The sequence below is a fragment of the Solea solea genome, chromosome 9, assembly GCF_958295425.1.
Source record: "Solea solea chromosome 9, fSolSol10.1, whole genome shotgun sequence".
NCBI classification, from domain to species: Eukaryota; Metazoa; Chordata; class Actinopteri; order Pleuronectiformes; family Soleidae; genus Solea; species Solea solea.
Genome location: NC_081142.1, coordinates 3,199,721 through 3,217,271, shown reverse-complemented (window position 1 = coordinate 3,217,271; position 17,551 = coordinate 3,199,721). Strand labels below are relative to the sequence as shown.

The 17,551-nt window shown below is 41.7% G+C and overlaps 2 protein-coding genes across 3 annotated transcripts in view; one reads left to right on the top strand and one right to left on the bottom strand.

Annotated features, from left to right (window-relative positions):
- Positions 1 to 17,551, top strand: part of ralgps2 (Ral GEF with PH domain and SH3 binding motif 2) — a 71,894-nt gene that overhangs the window by 43,483 nt on the left and 10,860 nt on the right. The gene's annotated exons all lie outside the window — the stretch shown is intronic.
- Positions 188 to 16,827, bottom strand: angptl1a (angiopoietin-like 1a). Its single transcript, XM_058638478.1, has 6 exons — positions 16,533 to 16,827; positions 6,611 to 6,867; positions 5,891 to 6,511; positions 2,747 to 2,940; positions 1,415 to 1,685; positions 188 to 1,305 (listed from the first exon to the last, which is right to left on the bottom strand). The coding sequence occupies exons 2-6, from the start codon at positions 6,798 to 6,800 to the stop codon at positions 1,118 to 1,120; spliced, it is 1,464 nt and encodes a 487-aa protein (XP_058494461.1). The 5' UTR covers positions 6,801 to 6,867; positions 16,533 to 16,827; the 3' UTR covers positions 188 to 1,117.

Here is a 17,551-nt window from a genome sequence, read left to right as displayed (position 1 = left end):
TGGCTACTTCCTTTCAAAAGAGAGATCTAAATGCAGATTTTCATTGGGGTGACGGTTCATTTTTTATTTTTCCATTGACTTCCAGTGCCTTGATGGCTTGGAATTAATTTAAAATGGGTCAAATAAATTCAATTTGGTGTCCATTCTGGATTAATGGAGGCATAGCTGAAATTTAAATTTTTAAATGTATATTTAGATTAATTTTGTTGTAATTGACAGTGGTCAGACTGTTGCTCAGTGAAGAATGTAAAACTTTAGGGAATTCAATGATTTATTTTGACTTAGAAACTGACAGTGTATGTCATTCTCCATACTCCACTAAAGTGGACATCCACTTGTGTGTGTGTTTGTGTGGACTCATAAACCCACTTCTTTACAACTGCCATTAATGCATTTCAATATGACAAAATGCTTGCATTGTTACAGGGCTAGATATAAAATCGTCAGGTCTATGCTTACTATAAATACACTGATAAATAATGAATGGCAGAGGGACATCATTGTGGCTTGAGTAGAATCACACCTCTTAAATTAACATTCACAAATAAAGCCAAAAATATGTACATAACAAAGCCAGCTCATCATATGCACATTGAACAGCACTGTTGCATGAGTTGATTTTATGTTTGGGGTCAAAGGGTACTCCAGAAGTCCAGACAAAACCTATTTGGTTGGCCCGATTGTGGCCCTATTTATGGTTACCACTACCTTCAGAAAGCCACCATTAGCTGCTCAGAAGGAGTCCCATTTAAGTAAATGACCATTTCCCTTTATTACATAATGAGTGAGTAAAATAAAACACTTTAGATTAATACTGAAAGGTTTCGGGGAGTTTGATGGACCATTACTTTCCAGACTGGCAGGTGAAGAAGAGCAGTTACTTATAAAGAGTTCAATGGCATCAGTCTTCCATCTCTGTCTCAGCTTTGGATCCAGTCACTGCACAGACTGTTAGAGTCATTAGTTTTTGGCTATAAACACTCGCCACCATCTCTTCCTCCTCTCTCTTTTACAAGGCACAGATGAAAGATGGCAGGGAGTCCTGCTTGTGCTTTTACAGAGTCGTTTGATGGGTAGATAAAGACGTGGAGGGGAGACAGTGTTGCATTCGGAGGTTTCAGTCGATTGGTCGGATCATGAGGCGCACTGACTTGAGCGAGTAGAAACCGCCTCCATATTCTGCCCAGAAAATTCCATCCTGAAATTTGCTGCGGTAAACTCCCCCACTGTACCAGACACCATTCAAGTTGGTCTGGCCACAGGCATTGTACCACCAGCCACCCTTATGGAAGTGGGCACAGTTGCCTAGAGAAGAGAGACACAAAGAAATCAACAGGTGTGATGGACAAAGAAGACTTTGTCATAACACTAAAACTTATAAGTCTATTTGGAACTCCTCAAGCATTCACCCTACCAGAAAATGCGTCCTTGTCACGATCGAGTGTGGTGAACTGTTTGCCGTTGTGGCTGCTGAAGGAGTCCCCAGCATTGCCTTGGTAGGTACCAAGTCTCAGCCTGTAGCCCTCTTTCTCAGACTCCAGGTGGAAGCTGCTGTATTCTGCATACACCTTCTTCCCAGTCCAGTCCTCCATCTCTATCATGAGTTTGTAGTCGCCCTGTTTCCCCAGGTTGTAGATGTTGTCAAGTCCAAGCCAGTGTTCACCGTCCATGTTGCCAAAGCCTCTCTGTCGGGGGACAAGCACGGCAGCATGTGTTTTGATTTGAGGTCTGTTTTATAGGTGAGACTGCAGATTGGCACAAACGCAGGACTTTAACTTCTTCAAGTGTGTCAGGGAACAACGATGGCCTTCACATACCTACTCTGACTGGTTTGTTTGTTTAGGCTGCTGTAGAAACATGATGGTGGAAGATGGCAGCATCTGTTAAGCAAGGCTCTTGCCTAAAGTACATATAAATGTATTATTCTAAGGCCACAAATGCTCCATGATTTTTATCTTCAAGCTATTATACACTTATACAAACATACACGAGTAGTGTATTTAATAAACCCTCTTAAATGTTACACTTTGCAGCATTGATTAGAGTTAGTTTACATTGTGGGTAAGCGAACTGTTGAAAGAATGGCGCTTTTTATTCTGTGGTTTGTGAAATCATGTCCACCAATCACAAACAGAAAACTGGAGTGAGGTCAGTAAGATTCATTTTCCGAGTCCCGCGTTTAGAGGAGTGTAGCCTCTGCACTCAAATAAAATTAAATCAAATCTGCTTCCCATCCAGACAATAATGTGTTGAGGTTGTAAACTGTGGTTTCTCACTCAATATGAATTAGTTGGTTGGACGGGGCAGTGGCCAGAAGTTGGATAGAAAGTAAAGTAAATCTAGAACTGAACAGCCATTTTTGTAAGGTTGTTTCTTTCCATTTTCTCCCATGCTTGCTTGGTTAGCTCATGGATCACTTTCTAATTGCAAAGGTGGACACGTGGAAGAAAAGGAGGAAAAACACATTTATCTGTGGTGTCAAGGGCAACGTTTTGTTTCCTTTTCCCTGATTGCGTATATTTTTGTTTAGGTCCCTGGCTACACTTCCTGGCTGTGTCTTTAAGCAAATCTACCAGGCTGTTTACGCTCAAGCAAGTGCTTATTTAGTGACCTGAAAATGAACTGCAGAGACCGGGTTGCTAATAAGAGTGGTGATGAACAGCTGTGAAAACAGCTTTTTTTTTCATAAATTGTCTGAATGAACCCCAGGCTACCCCCCTGTAAACATAGTTCTCAAGAAACCTACCTTGTAATTCTCCCAGTTCCGAAAGAAGTTAACAGAACCGTCTCTCCTCCTTTGTAACACCGTCCATCCTCCATTGTCAAGGCCATGTTCACACCAGGCCTGGATCAGCTGGTCACTGCCGTCTGCCTTAAGCAGGTATATCCCACTGGTGGTATGTCCTGCTTGGCGCACCTGAAAACAGTCTCTGAATGGACCTGCAGTCGCAAAGATCAATATAGACAAAGCAGAAGACGAGAGGAAAGTTTCATTATTGTTTTGTTTTTAAGTTCCAACCCCACTGGTTACACCTCGTGCAGCTTTGACATTTCTTTTTGGTTCAACAATAATTTTAAATATATTTAAAACACAGTTGGGCCAAGTGCAATGCCAAATCACAGACATGCCGTCATTTCAATAAATCTAAAATGTGTCACAATATTATATAGTATAATATTAGAAGATAAGCACTGTAGTCTTATAGAGATGCCCAGTCCACGCGTTCTTACATTCTTCATATTGAGGGGAACAGGCTCCTTTAGCACAAACCTCCTCATCTAAAATCACACCATCATTCAAAAATGTGACTTAAATTGTGACCCATAATCGAAACTTAATATTTTTAGACATACCTCTTAGCCTTGCATTTTGTTTATCATTATCAATATTGCAAGTATTTTGGATTTGATACCTCTGATATTAGCACTTAAGGCAACATCATGTGGGCGTTTGTTAAAAACCACGTTACTGAAAGGCATCACAGATTTGAGATTTGTTCAATATGCGGTTTAAAAGCATTTATAGATGGTTAAGAATGAACCCCCTTTAATAACTCCTACAGACGCAACATGGATCTTATATATTTTGGTTATGGCATCCAGTATGATGTGTGTTCACGTGTAGATGATGAAGTCGCACTGAATCATTGGCTAAAATGTAGTTTAGGTTAGCACCCACTTTTAGAGATAGTCATCTACACTTCTGACACTGTCCGATCTTTGCAAGTTCTCTTTGGTCGCAAGACAGTGACAACAAACCTCTTTTACAGGAAGATGTTGGACCAAAGAAATCACAATGGTTGTGTCACATTGGTCATCTTCGGGGGACAGTTCAAAATTGTGCAATGTACAATTCTTAAAACAATTCTCCCATGCAAATAAATAACCATACTGAGTGTTGCCCTGAAGTGAACAAGATGTTGTATTTTCATCACATATGCTAAAGTCATTATCGTCACTCTGGAGGCTTCAGACAGCAGACAAGAAAGGGGGGGAAAGAAAGTAGAAAAGGGGAGATATTGTTGCCACATTCTTTGGAAAATATTTTTTCCTTCTCCAAAAATCTTACTGTACATAGTGTGAAAATTACTTAGACCGCGTGTAGACTGACCTCAATGGTAATATGAATATTAACTAAAGAGTTTGTCTTCATATGCAGCCATGTGGTAGCGCTGCTCCCAAAGCTGAAGCAGATGAACCTAAATCCAGCTTATTTCCTCTGTTTTCCCCTGTGTGAATTATAAGTATTAAATCAGTATGAAGACAGGCATTGTGTTGGAGCATAAAGACCCTTAAGGCCCATGGAAGATGGTTTTCTCAGCTGTAATGTGGACCGAGTAACACCAGTTCACATATTTCCCCTTTTCTCTCCTGTCAGTATCTCTTCAGTTTCTTTATACATTGCTTTAAGAGGTTGGGGTTAAAAATAAATTGAGCCCCCAAGCCCCTAGTGGTTTAAATAGGACCCAATCAGACCAAACTGTGGTGAGGCACAGTCTGTTTATAGTAGTAAACCTACATGGAAGTGAGCCCATTAGTGTTGTTTGGTGACGCAGCTTTGGCCTTGAAGTTTTGTCAATTTTCATTCCTAATTTAGATAAACACTAAAATGATAGGGTACATTCATCCATGGATACTTAACTATGGCAAACAAATGAACAATTAAATGAAAGTAATTCCATCTTTGTTAGGTAAATGACATGAAAATTTAGAAATGTTAAAAATACAAGGCTTGTTTTTTTTATGTTATTGAAAATCATTGAAGGTCCAGTGGGTGAAATATAGGGGGGTTTATGGGTAGAAATTGAATATACAGTACTATCCATAAAGGGTATAACCACTTTAATATAAACAATGTGTGGTTTTCTTGGCTGCTAAATGAGCCTTTTTTTATGTACCTCAGACAATGGCCTTGCTTTTTGGACAAACAAGCCAGAGTGCACATTTCACATTCTGTAGAAGAAGTCTATTACGAATGAAGAATTACTGAAGTAGAGCATCCTTTCTATTCTTTGAATGCCACTATAGTTCCCTGAGGCACTGGAGAAAGGGCTTCATTCGTTACAGTTTGCAGTCTCACCATTAAATTACAAAGTGAACCTTAAACTGGTGGTGAAAGATGCGTCAGTCACTCCATCCCTCATTTTGTGCTGTTTTTCTTGGTTGTAAAGAGTCTTGGATTCTTGCAAGGTTTGATTTGCTTTTTGTCTTTGTAATCTCCTCTCCTCTTTGTGTTTGTGTTTCCATGGAGGTTTTTTGTATGGCCTATTTGCTTCTCTGTTTATCAAGCTAAAATGGGCTTGTTATTGTTGATGCTTGTGCTTTGGCTGAAGATGTTGCAAGAGCCTTGTTGAGAAGAGAGGCATTTTTTGGAGAATGAACCACTGGCTACCAGATATCCTCATGGCAAAACAATTATCTGACATTTAGGACTGACTTCACACTGCACTATACAGGCAGTACAATTTCAGATGTTTTGTTTTAAAGTCTGATGTGATTTGCCATATTGCATCACTCTCCTGACTCCCCTGTCAGTATTCAAACAGGCCTTCTCTTATTCCCCTCCTTGTCTGAGAGATGTTACAAATGATTTAATCAATTTTACATCCTGGTTCTTTAACCCCTGGCAACATTACCTGCCACATTATATTCATCAGTCAAAATACAGCAGCCCGTTCGGCTTTTAAGAGCTTTATCGAAGAAATACTCTCAACTTGTAAATTGGATTAATCTCGGAGATGATCTTCCCCAGGGGATCGTCTTTGTGAGGTGTGGGAACACAAGAGTGTTTGGTCTGATTTGATAGTATTGTGAAACTTATCCCTTACTTATTACTTACTTAATTACTTATCCCTCCATCATCTCCCGCCACTTTTAAATAGGTACATACCTTCTGAGGTAAGTGTTCCCTGTGGTGGTGGAGGATTGACTCCAAAGGGGCTTGCAGTAGGTGAGTCCATTTGTGATCCTCGGGTAAAGGCACGTTTGTTGTAGTCCCTCTGTACTTCATTGGTGAAACGATTGTTAACTGGTATATTCTGTGGCACCACCTGTACCAGTGGAGGTACCACAGGGAGCTCACTGCGCCTCAGTGTCCTCAGACACTGTTCCTCCAGTTCAGAGATAAGAACGGATTGGTTGTTGACCACTGCGGCCATCATGCCAAACCGGGCCTCCAGCTCCTTGTACCGGGAAGCCAGTCGCATCATCTCTGAAGTCACATTGAGGACACGGTTCTCTAGCTGGGCCAGCTCCAGAGAGTTGTCTCTTTTCCTGATGATCTCATGCAGCAGCTGCATATAGAGTTGGGTGACCCTGGAGTTCATGTTCCTGCTCTCTTTCCGCAGCAGCTTCATCTCATTCACCAAGTTACCATCCACGTCTACCACCAGCTGCAGCGTCTCAATCTCACGCCGCTGTTTGCTTAGCACCTCCCGCACATCTGCAATGTCCATACGGGTCACTCTGTTCTTGTCTGGTTCTGGGCCTGTGGTGCTTGCACAGATTGGACCTGTTGACAGATATAAGAGATTGTACTGGGGAAGGAGAAAGTCTAGCATGTCGATGAGAAACAAAGATAGTAGTGTAGTTAATGACTTGTTATATGAACCTGTGATTCTCTGCTCGGGTACGAGGAAGGTGTAGGAGCACTTTTTCTCGTCTGGATCCTGGGGAGCTCTTTTACTTCTATGTAGAAAGGACTCTTTGGTCCTCCGGGGTTCCCTGGAACTCCTGCAGTAACTTTCCTCCCAGAGGGAGAGGCAGAACACAATAAACAGGCTCCACATCGGCCCCTGCATTGCTGCTGGCTGTTAGATGAATAGATGGACAGCTACTTGTGCTCCCTTTAAATTCCTCCAGGCCGTCCTGCAGGAATGTCAGACGCTGGGGGTTAAGAGTCGAAAACAGCAACTTCTTTGTCTACAGAGGCCAACAAAGACGATGCAAATTGCAGGGTTGTTGATGCCATACTTTTCAAGAGGAGAGAAAATTGGAATGAAAAAATAATTTAGCAATTTCCACGTATGATCAGTAATTGTTTAGAAAATGTTTTCTCTATGAGCAGTTAAAGTGTTGTTAGGTCATTGTTCCACATAATGTTTGTGTGGAAAAACTGAAGGAGAGAACACATTTTCTGAACGCCCAGAAGCACCAGCTCTGCTTTCCATCTCAGTTAGTCCCCCTGCTGACTGACACCCCCTTTTTTTCTGATATGTGGCAGCTGGCCATGCTTCTTCTTTAGTGCCTGCCCGTATGTGTACCTCATCTTAGAAAAACAACTCCAAACCTCTTGTCTTGCAGTTTATTCATCGTTCTTTAGAAACCCTTAGACAAACTCTTTTTTAGGAATTTCAGGACCTTTGCTGAATGTTGCTCACTTTGACCTAGTTCTACTTTAGGTTTCTGGGTCATCAACTGTCACCGCCCCTGAAGCTGGTCCCTTTTAATCACCCAGTAAGTGACTTGGAGCACTAAGTGGCAAACTCAGGGTTGTGAGGCTTTCAAACAGCATTACGTTCAGTCGTATCAATATTGTTTGAATGACGAGAATGTTCTCAATCTTACATCAAGGAACCTACTTGTAGACTAGTGAAGTAAAAGTGAAACGTGAAATGCTCGCCTCAGCATTGTCCCCAGTCTCCCTTTCTACGGGGTTCCTACAGTTGAAATTTCTTGAATTTTAATGTTGTGTTTTTGAGGTTTGAAAAGTGCTTGAAAATGCTTGAAATTGTACCTGTACTTCTTTCACCGAGCAGTTGACTTCCTTTCTTCCTACCCAGAGACCAGCCATTGCTTTCCCTCGCAGTAAGGTTTAGCTGTATACATACTTGCACAGTGTCCTCCTTCCCTTCAGTAAAACATATGGACCCATATTTGCAATGTCCTGTGAGATAATTTGAAAATGCTCATGGCGCAACATGACTCCATACACCAAGACTATTTAATAGGACACAAGTCACAAACATTGTGTGCAGAGTTGTCTTCAGCATTATCTACTGTACTGTAATTCCAAGGAAGACTCTCTGCACTAAATCTTATGCACATTGAGTCAAGTTCTGTTTCTCATCAGGGCACGAGCACAAAAATCACACACACACACACACACACACACACACACAGATATACGCCATTTAACAGCCTGGCCCGGGCCTGCACGAGGCCAAGACCGACTTTGCTTCCAAATCCACTCCATTACTCCTCAGCGATTCTGGACTCAGTGCCACATCATTGGGTTCTATACCTCCACCCTGAAACTCAGGCGTTCTGTGTCTCAGATATGACGACATTGTGGTTCTTCAGGAATTCTAACAATTCTGTCAATTCTGGAGAAGAGACAGGATTTGCAACTAGTCCTGCAGATCTATAGTGTGCATGCACACTCGTGATGGTATTATGTTGTGAGTCTGTTTGTATGATCGAATGCTTTGTGTGCATGACTATCCTGAGACGTTATTCATTTTCATGGTTGTGTGTTTTTCCAGCAGCTGGTGTGTGTGTGTGTGTGTGTGTGTCTGACAGCGTAACCAGGTATTATATACTTATTGACCTCCAGCCTCTAATGACTTTAACAGTCTCATCGGCAGTATCACTTCTCAAGTCTATCTTCTCGTCCAGACTGTTACTGACTCTTTCTGTGAGCTTCAGAAAAATGACTGTACTCTGCATGGTTTACAGTTGAGGAGCATTCACTGGACGGGGAACTTTACAGCTCATCCATCAGCTCTCGCCTCCTTATTTTGCCACCTCTTTTTTTTTTTGGTATTTTTTCCCCTCTCTTCCTCTTTTTCATCATCTCTTTCACTCTCTCTCTCTTTCCTGTTTTGTGGAGCGTGATTTTTCCCCTGGGTGGTGGTTCTGAGTACAAGGGGCCTAGTCTATTTCATAGAAACACAACATATCAAAGACATCCAAGTGAGTGGGGAGAGGTCACTTGTGTATTTTGAAGGCACACAATTTATAGTGTTTCCTCAGAAGAAGCCAGACGGCTCCGTTTTTTTTCAACCTCAATCCTAAACTAAACACATCCTAAGAGTTTGGGGGAGTTAAACGGCTATTGAGCATAAAGGATAAAGGTCTCACCTGCGTGGTAAATGGAAGTGCCATCAGTCGATATTCTTTTTGTTGTATAGATTACATCACAGTAATGCAGTTTTCTTTATCCTGATATGTGATGCTGCCCCACCTTTAGTAAATATAAAAGTAAAACTGCTAGAAAGTGGGTCATGGCCCTTTTTTCTTCTTGACCTGTCGTGATGCTTAACTTTAGGCAGAACATTTCAAAGATTAAGTTCTAGCTATGAAATACCTATCCTTTTTAGTGTTTTATTTATTATTATTATTATTATTATTATTATTATTGTTGACAGATTTATACCCTTTTATCTGCCTGGGTATTTCTATATAATTACTTTCCTCTCTGTGTGAACCCTCACACGCTGAACCTCACTTTCTAAGTACTTCCTTTCCTCTTTGCTCTCCTCCCCCCAAGTTAAAGCTAAATCCTGTACATTGTTTAGATGTGTATGTTATAGCGTTACTTGATCAACATAAGAAATACATATACATATGATATTAGGATTTATTTCATTTCTTGTTAGCTCAGGTCTTGTGACAAAGTGTTATTAAACTTTATGACATTCATGTGGAACTTTATGACATTCATGTGAAACTATGGAACTTAAAGTGCGCCTCTGACTTTCTATTTTGGCAATATTTGGAGCTTCATAAGTCTTCTTAATAACACTGTTGGGCCATCTTGCTATTGATAGTTGTTAATAGTCAGGAGATATATGCTGGTGGACCTTTTAATTCCTCACTCTGTTTTTATGTATTGGAGCAATGGTATGTTTTATTTTCCTGGCTGTTATTGGAACAGTTCAATGACAGACAGTTATTTATGAGTAGCTCACTTCTTTTGCTTCTTTTTTTTCTTGTCCAACTGGGAACCATTTTCATTTGAGCAAAACACAATCATTTTACTGTTGAAGTTTTTTTTTTTGTTAAGGTGTCTGTCATCTTCAAAAGACAAACTATCAAAGGTGCCATGTGTGTATGCTACTCTGAGGCCTCTCTGTTTTGTTTATGGTGTTCTAAATGTGTCCTGTTTTTTTTGTCAGTTAAAGGTTGAACTGCTCTGTCGGTTTATATTGAAAGCAGCTCTTTGACTTGGACAGGAGAGATCATATTTGAGGTCTTGCTTCAGATTCATTTAATAATGATTAAAGACTTGTGCCGTGATGATAGACCTCTAGAATACCTTATATGCACACTCATGATCACAGTTATTTATCTCCACACACATTTGCACATAATTCCTATACACAGATGGTGGTGACAAAGCCCAGAGCTGAACAACTATTTCAGTTTGGCTTGTTTGTTAGGTCACCACACTGCTCACCACACATGTTCATACTGCCTTTCATCTAACTTGGTATGTGATTAGTTTTATGCCATATGAGCAGACGGAAATAATGACGTTTTGTCTGTCGAAAGAGAGGAAATTACCAGAGAACCCAGTAAGCAACTGTGTGTAGCACTGTTTTCTTTTCTCCTAGACTGGAAACATTTGTTTTGCCTGGTTGTATAAACAGCATCATTCATGTAGTCATCGAATGTTTTTAGCCCAGAAAGACAGCCATGTGTCATTAACATAGCTTTCGGTTACACTGAATTTATTAGGAAGTCCAAAAATGATTAAGTAATTTGTTTAAAAAAAATCTGTTCCACGGAAAGTTGGCTCCCTGCAAGTAGATGATATAAGGTGTGCCGTTTAGGACCTATCCTTCAAAGATTTGTCATATTTAGACACAAGTTTTTTTGAGGATCATTTCATTTCAAGATAAATGGTCGTATGCTGAGGATTATTATATCCACTCCTCATTGTGTACTTTTTTAATGCAAATATTTTATCCATTGCCTCTTATTTGGCTTATTTCATCTTTAAAGCTCCACTGTGACTCTGTCGTCTCACTGTTTCACATTTGCTAGTGTAGCTGCTGTGGTTCCCCCTCCACTCTGTCAGCCATGACATAAAACGGCATCACTCTGTCTGCGGTGGGAGAATGTCCCCACAGTCGCGAAAACAAAACACTGCAATGCTGAGAAACACAGAGGGAGATGGGTGGTGTTGATTGGCTCATTTGACAATGGTTTGAATGTAATGGATATTCATTCAGTCATAGGATTTCTCCATATGATGATCATTCTTCATTACCTAAACCACGTTTGGTCTCAGAACCACATCTGAGAACTGACTGTTGAAAGATGGCTGAAATTGAATTGAATTTTGTTTGGTTTATTGTTTTCTGTAATATCAGCAATGTTAGTTGATGATATCTTCTCCTTTTTCATTTTCCTTCTGCTGGAGCTGTGTATTTTTGTTCTGGTTTTCCACCTACCCCACTCGCCCTGCCCTCATCTCTCATTGGCTCTGATCCCACAGAGCGATAAGCGACTGTTGAAGCGGTGCCAGTCGGGAGCTTTTGTCTATTACTGAAAAATTGGGTTAGATAAAATCACGTAGTGTTCATGTTGAATGTCAGGTTTTAGGAAAGTATTTATAATGATAATTTTCTTTCACTGAGTTTGGCAAACATCTTTGTTTCTTATGTCTGGCATGGCACTGCACAGCCCAGTAACAATGTTACATCATGACTGAAGTTGTTTTATTGACAGAAATGTTATTTAACCACATTGTTACTCATTTTCTGGTCAGTGCGTCTCCTTCAGTGATTTACCAGTGATGTTTGTGTCTGTCTATGCCGTGATGGGTTGCAGGTCAACAAGTGGGAGAAAAGGAACAAATGTATTTATATTTTCATTGCCAATGGGTTTCCCAGCCTCAAATTCTCCCCCCGTCGTCCACTCCCCGTATCTCGTCCTCAAACTCTTCCACATTCAGTTCCCACAACACACAACACACCATCAGGAGAGGGAAAGAGACATACAAACAAAATGGAACGTGTGAAGGAGAGAGAGTTTGGATTCAAAGCGGATCAACAACAAACTGACGCAGTGCTGTACATGAAAATACGGCCCTCAGCCAGCTGTTATGTTATTACACAGCCAGAGGCTTGACGTCCCCCAGTGTTTCACCCATACATGATGTCACCAGCCACTGTTTCTGTCAACAAAGCTGAGTTACATGACCGCTCATACAACCTGTCCCTTCAAACACACAAACTGACTCATTGTTGCATGCTCACTGAAATAACTGTTTACACAGCCACAAGTGGGAAATTGAAGGGGAACAGAAAATGTAAGAACATCAGCCCAGCACTGGATTAACGATAGACGTATAATCACAGTGAAGATGTGAGGTAATGGTTGAGGACTGAGTGCGGGAAGTCATTTTAATTACTGACGGTTCGATTAATGACAATAAACAGCAGGGTACATGGTGAGAAGATCACTGCCAAAGAAGAGGAAAAACTTATAAAATCTCATCATTAAAAACAAAGAAACTTGGCAAAGTAAATAGATTGCACTACATTATCAATGGTTCTGTTTTAGATTTCCTTATTTAACAACGTTGGAAGTATTTAAAAAGAGAAATCAAATGAGGTCTTAAGAGCTAGAATAGTTGTTTCATTTATAGGCTGAGCCAGTAATAAAATGAAGGATGAAGTATAAAGGGAAAGATGCTGTGATAAAGTGGTTCAGTTTAAGGAAACATTAGTGGTTAGAACACAGCCAACCCCCCAAAAAACTCCAGAAGCGGGTCCCGGCTCCTGCTGTCTTGCTACTGAGTGCTCTGCCGTCATGATGCTGTATTACTGAGGAGGGATCCCCTCACCACCCAAACCCCCCTGAGGCCCCACGGGCCCCAAACTGTTTTTCCTTCTTCTGTAGTGAAACTCTAAACTGTGGGCTGATGTTGGGGTCAGAGTTGGGGATTATAGTGCAGCACCACCCTTCCTCTGTCCCCCCAAACCGAAAGCTCGGCAACCTCTGCAATCAATCGGTCTTTGTGGAAAATGCAACTCCCCCCCCCCCCCCCCCCCCCCCACAATTGGCACAACACACTAACACAAAAACACCCGTAAGCACAAATAGTCTTCTCTTTTGTTGGAGGAGACAGAGTTCAAATGAATCTGTCATACTGAGTGAAGATGAGGACTTGCGACTCTTCACCATCCTCGTCCATCACCCATCGACACTCATCACAAAAACACACAACCCTGCATGTCTCCCTGTGCACAGTGATATATGCACGAACAAAGACGCAATCATAAATCTTACTGTACAAAAGTTTGTCTACCACAGTAATTTATCACCCTGGCAGCATGATTTAAAGGTTTACCTCACTCGAAAAGTGGCACTTGGCTTTGAATGAACATGTGTTGTGAAGGTTTCAAGCATTAGAAGCGTGCTGGAGGAGGTTCAGGGGAGTGAGGAGAGCTGGGGAGCTGGGTGGGGGTTCATTAAAACATTCTTATGGATTTTTGTTTGGCTGGATGGTTAACATATTCAGACGTGAACAATGAGTCCTCGTAACAAGTCACACAAAGTCTTTTCTTGGGTTTTATTTCTCCATTGTGTCACACCTAAACTTAAGCTCATGCCACTGACGGCACATGCTTTCTATTAGTTAAATCAACATGCACATACACCCATTGCCTACTGGCTTTACTTAGTTACACGCCTCTCCTTCTCGTCTGATTATCCTGACCTCCTGCCTGACCTCTTCCTCCATATGTTGACCTGTCCATTCAGCTGTGTCCAAGCTCACATCAGGGGGGACTCCAAATGAGTTTCATGGTGCAGCTAGAGGCATTTCTTTCAAATTTGACTCCAAATATGACTCCAAATTTGACTCCCCTTTCTCCCACAGTTGTTTTAATTTTTTTGTAGTAATCATCTAACCCTGTCACTCATAGACCCACCTCAAACCTGGTGTTAGCATGCTATCTTAGTGATGGCAGGTCTGAACATATCAGTCCTGTATATGTCCTCAGTTCCACATTCAGTGCTGGTTTGAGTACACATGTGACCTCGTCCCTAAACCGTATCAACACACTTCTTTCCTAATGGTTAAAATGTATTTCATGTGACGCCAACACGAGTCATTCACTGTAGCTTGGTTCTTCTTTCACTCATTCACAAGCATGCGCACACAAACACAGAAACACACAGTGCACACATGTGCTCAGTCGGACTCTTTTAAAAACACCATTTTGTCCTTGCAAACAGTTATGATGTCAACGTGTATTTGACGTAAAGGTGGGTGAAGCCAGGCTTGATGTGTCTAGGATACATTTCAATGCCAGGTGCGAAGAGTCCATGTGTGATCGGATCACTGAGGACTGATGTTGCTACCAGGACTGAAAGGCGCCATGATGTACGGATAAGTTTTAAGCCGCCGTGTGTCCGGCTTTGTTTGTAGTAGGAGCAGTGCTTTAGGACAAGACCAGGTCTGCATCCTGTGTGCCTTGGAGTTATCCGTGTCTGTTTCTGTATGTGGGTCTGTTTTGTACTGATAAGATCACTCGGGCTGCCCGTTAGTTACACATCTGTGTCTGTGAGGGGTCCACACACAGCCGGGACAGTGAGGTACAGTTGGCTGCAGGCCCGTCACCTAAAAACCACAGCTGGCTCTTACTGGCCAAGTGAGCTATCGGTCCCCTGCTGGGTTACAGCAGAGTCTGTAACGGGGTGACTGGGGAAGGTCTGACGGAGCTCAGCTACCGAGTTTACAAAAGTTTGAATGGGAGAGACATCAAACACAGTCAGGGTGAGGGTTAAGAGAATGTTAAGTTTATGTGCATCTGTCGTAATGAACTGTTTGAGTTTTCGCTCAGGCCTGTGCTCCCGTGCTCCCAGGTACTGGTGCTCAGTAAAGAATGTTCTGGAAATGTCTCAATCCAGCTGCTCCTGCCCTCTGTTTATCTTCTTCAACAGAAGATTATTTTGCAGCCTGTTTTATTGTAGGTATTGATATTTTGAGTTATTGCTCAAAAAAAACTAGCAAGCTCACAAAATGTTTTCTTGGCTTTTTTTTTCCCATCGCCTTTTCTTTTTTCTTTTGATATGGCTGTTTGAAGGTACGTGTGTGTGCGTGTGTGTGTGTGTGTGTCTTTCATGGCTGTTCGCAGCCTTCACAGATGTGGCTTTGTGGCAAGCAGAACATTTTCCACAGATCTCACCAACAGATCAGGGCATAAGTGAAAACATTTGAAGGTAATTGTGAGATGTTGATATGCAAGTATAACAGATTGTTGCCATTAACGTTCAAAGGATTCACTATCATGGCAAGGTTGTGTCTGAAGTGTTTTCTGACCATGGGATGAATTTGATGAAGGATGTGGTCCCACTTATATTACACTACATCATCACTTTTTTTCCTGACCCTGTGATGGAGACAGAAATAGTCTGTTTCCACAACCAATAGAGTTATTTGACCACTTTATTAATTAAGTGTATGCTATTGATGTTACCCTGATTTCTGCAAGTTACCTGTGCTTCAACCCTGCACTCTTACTAGCAGCAAGGCTCAGATGGTGCTGTAACAGGGAAAAAATAAACAAGCCTGGCTCCGCTGCTCAAATCTCTCCATCTGATCAGATCAGACATTAGCCTCCCCCAAGTGATCAAGTGGAATGTTCTGTTTCTTTTTCTTCACTTTCTCCCATTTTTGCCCATTTGTTTCTCTTCCGGTCGAAAATAGTGTAACATTTAAAAGTGTTTGTAATCTTGTTCTTTGAGAAAGTGTAATATATTACTTTAAAATGTAATAATATCACTTATTTCTTGGAATAAATACGATAAGCGACATCACTCATTATGTTACCGTATTACTTTTGTAAATACAATCGCATAGTGATGTGCAACATGTTTCTTTTGGAACTGGATCCACTTTGTTGAAACAAAAGACAGCAGTCAAACTGCAGAACTGCCAACATGGCAGCCTCTCCCAACTTTTACTTTCCTTCTGATGTGACCTGCTGTGACCTGCTTCCTGTACATGAAGCAGAAATAAACTGTGATGCAGTAACACAGTAGCCCAGCGTTACTTTGCTTCGTTTAGATTAGATTGTAATAGTACTACACTTCTCACACACTAACCGTCGCTGGGTAAACTAATAAATAAACAAATAAAAGTACATTCATATATATGACTGAGTTACATGTTACTGCCCAACACTGCTTGTTGAATAACCTGTGATGGTTATGGTGCCACAATCTGGCAAAGACAAATCCACCAAAGGCATTCTTTATAAATTCAGCCCCAAACATATGGCATTCTACTCACCCTTTGCATCCCTGAGATTGTCTCTCATACTGTGGAGTCACACTGTGGTTGAATGTATGCACATAATGCATCTCACATAAAGCGCAGAATTGTCTGTCTGTCTGTCTGCCTGTCTGTCTGCAGCTGGAGCCTTCAGTCACGAAATGTCCTAACCTCTTCAACCTCTCAGCCAGAGTTCCTCACAACTGCACACACTCACACACACACACACACACAGACTGACCCACTGCCAAACGCTAGAATCAAACTTCAAAACTAAATGAACTCAGATAAGACATACCTTGTTGTTACCAGTGGTGGGGGTGTGTTTCCTGCAGTTATAGCTTCACCTGTTTTGTGTATTGTGTCTTCACCGAGCTACAGTGCTGAGGACTCATCTCTCTTTCTCTGTCTCTCTCTCTGTCTCTGTCTTTGTCCCAGTCCTCTGAGGTGCTCCTCTGCAGCTGAATATTAAAGTATAGTCTTTTTTCATCAGGGTCCTGCTTCCCAAAGATGTCTTCTCTGTGGACTCAGCTGTCCCAGGGCTTGGACTGGGGCATGGTTCAAAAGCCGGCCACTTCAACAGACTGAGCTCTAATTACTGATGCTTTGAGTTTTCCACAAAGGATGGGGGAGACCAGAGGAGGGGAGGGGAGGGGAAGGAGGAAGAGAGGGGAGGGGAGGGGGATGAGGGTGTGGGAGTTGGAGATTGCTTTTTTTTTCCCTTTGATTTTTTTGGAGTGGCCCAGCCTACCTCTGATGTCACAGTAGAAGAAATAGAAAGACAGAAAAACAGTGCAGACATTTCCCATCCTCAACAGTGTCTCTCGTGAAGAAGTGGTTCTGCGGGGTTTGGAGCACTAGCTCAAGCTTTCGCTGACCCCCTTCCTCCTCAATTACAACTTCCGATTCTCCTCCTTTTTCACTTTTCCTGTGGCAGCGGTTAGAGCTGATTGTAATGCTGTTCAGGTTTCTGAACAGCTTCCTCTTGAGTTTCAGCTGCATATGTAAAAGCCGGAGTCAGCACAGTAGGACAAAAATGCACTCCAGGTGTAGTCTGAAGAATGAGAAATGTACAGATAATGTGTTTTTCCAGCTGTAATATTTATATCTCTTACAATTACACAAGTGGAGCAATAGTTGGAGGAGAACGTTTTCTTCCTGCTTTGAGAACAGATCCCACGGTGTTACTTGTAGGTTTTCACCTTGATCCTTTTTTTCATAGCGGGTTTTCAAGTGTCCAAAGCACAGGCTCTGTGAGCGTGCGTCTGTCGGAGGGTGTTTAAGGCAGTATGGATTTGTGCTGTTATCCCCGACATG

Bases quoted from the DNA above. Each gene is read 5' to 3' on its own strand.
- angptl1a (XM_058638478.1), bottom strand. From the start codon at position 6,800: ATGCAGGGGCCGATGTGGAGCCTGTTTATTGTGTTCTGCCTCTCCCTC. The intron at 6,512-6,610 runs GTTCATATAACA...ATCTGTCAACAG, and splicing joins ACCCGAGCAGAGAATCACAG to GTCCAATCTGTGCAAGCACC. The intron at 1,686-2,746 runs GTAGGTTTCTTG...GTCCCCCGACAG, and splicing joins GGAACTGGGAGAATTACAAG to AGAGGCTTTGGCAACATGGA.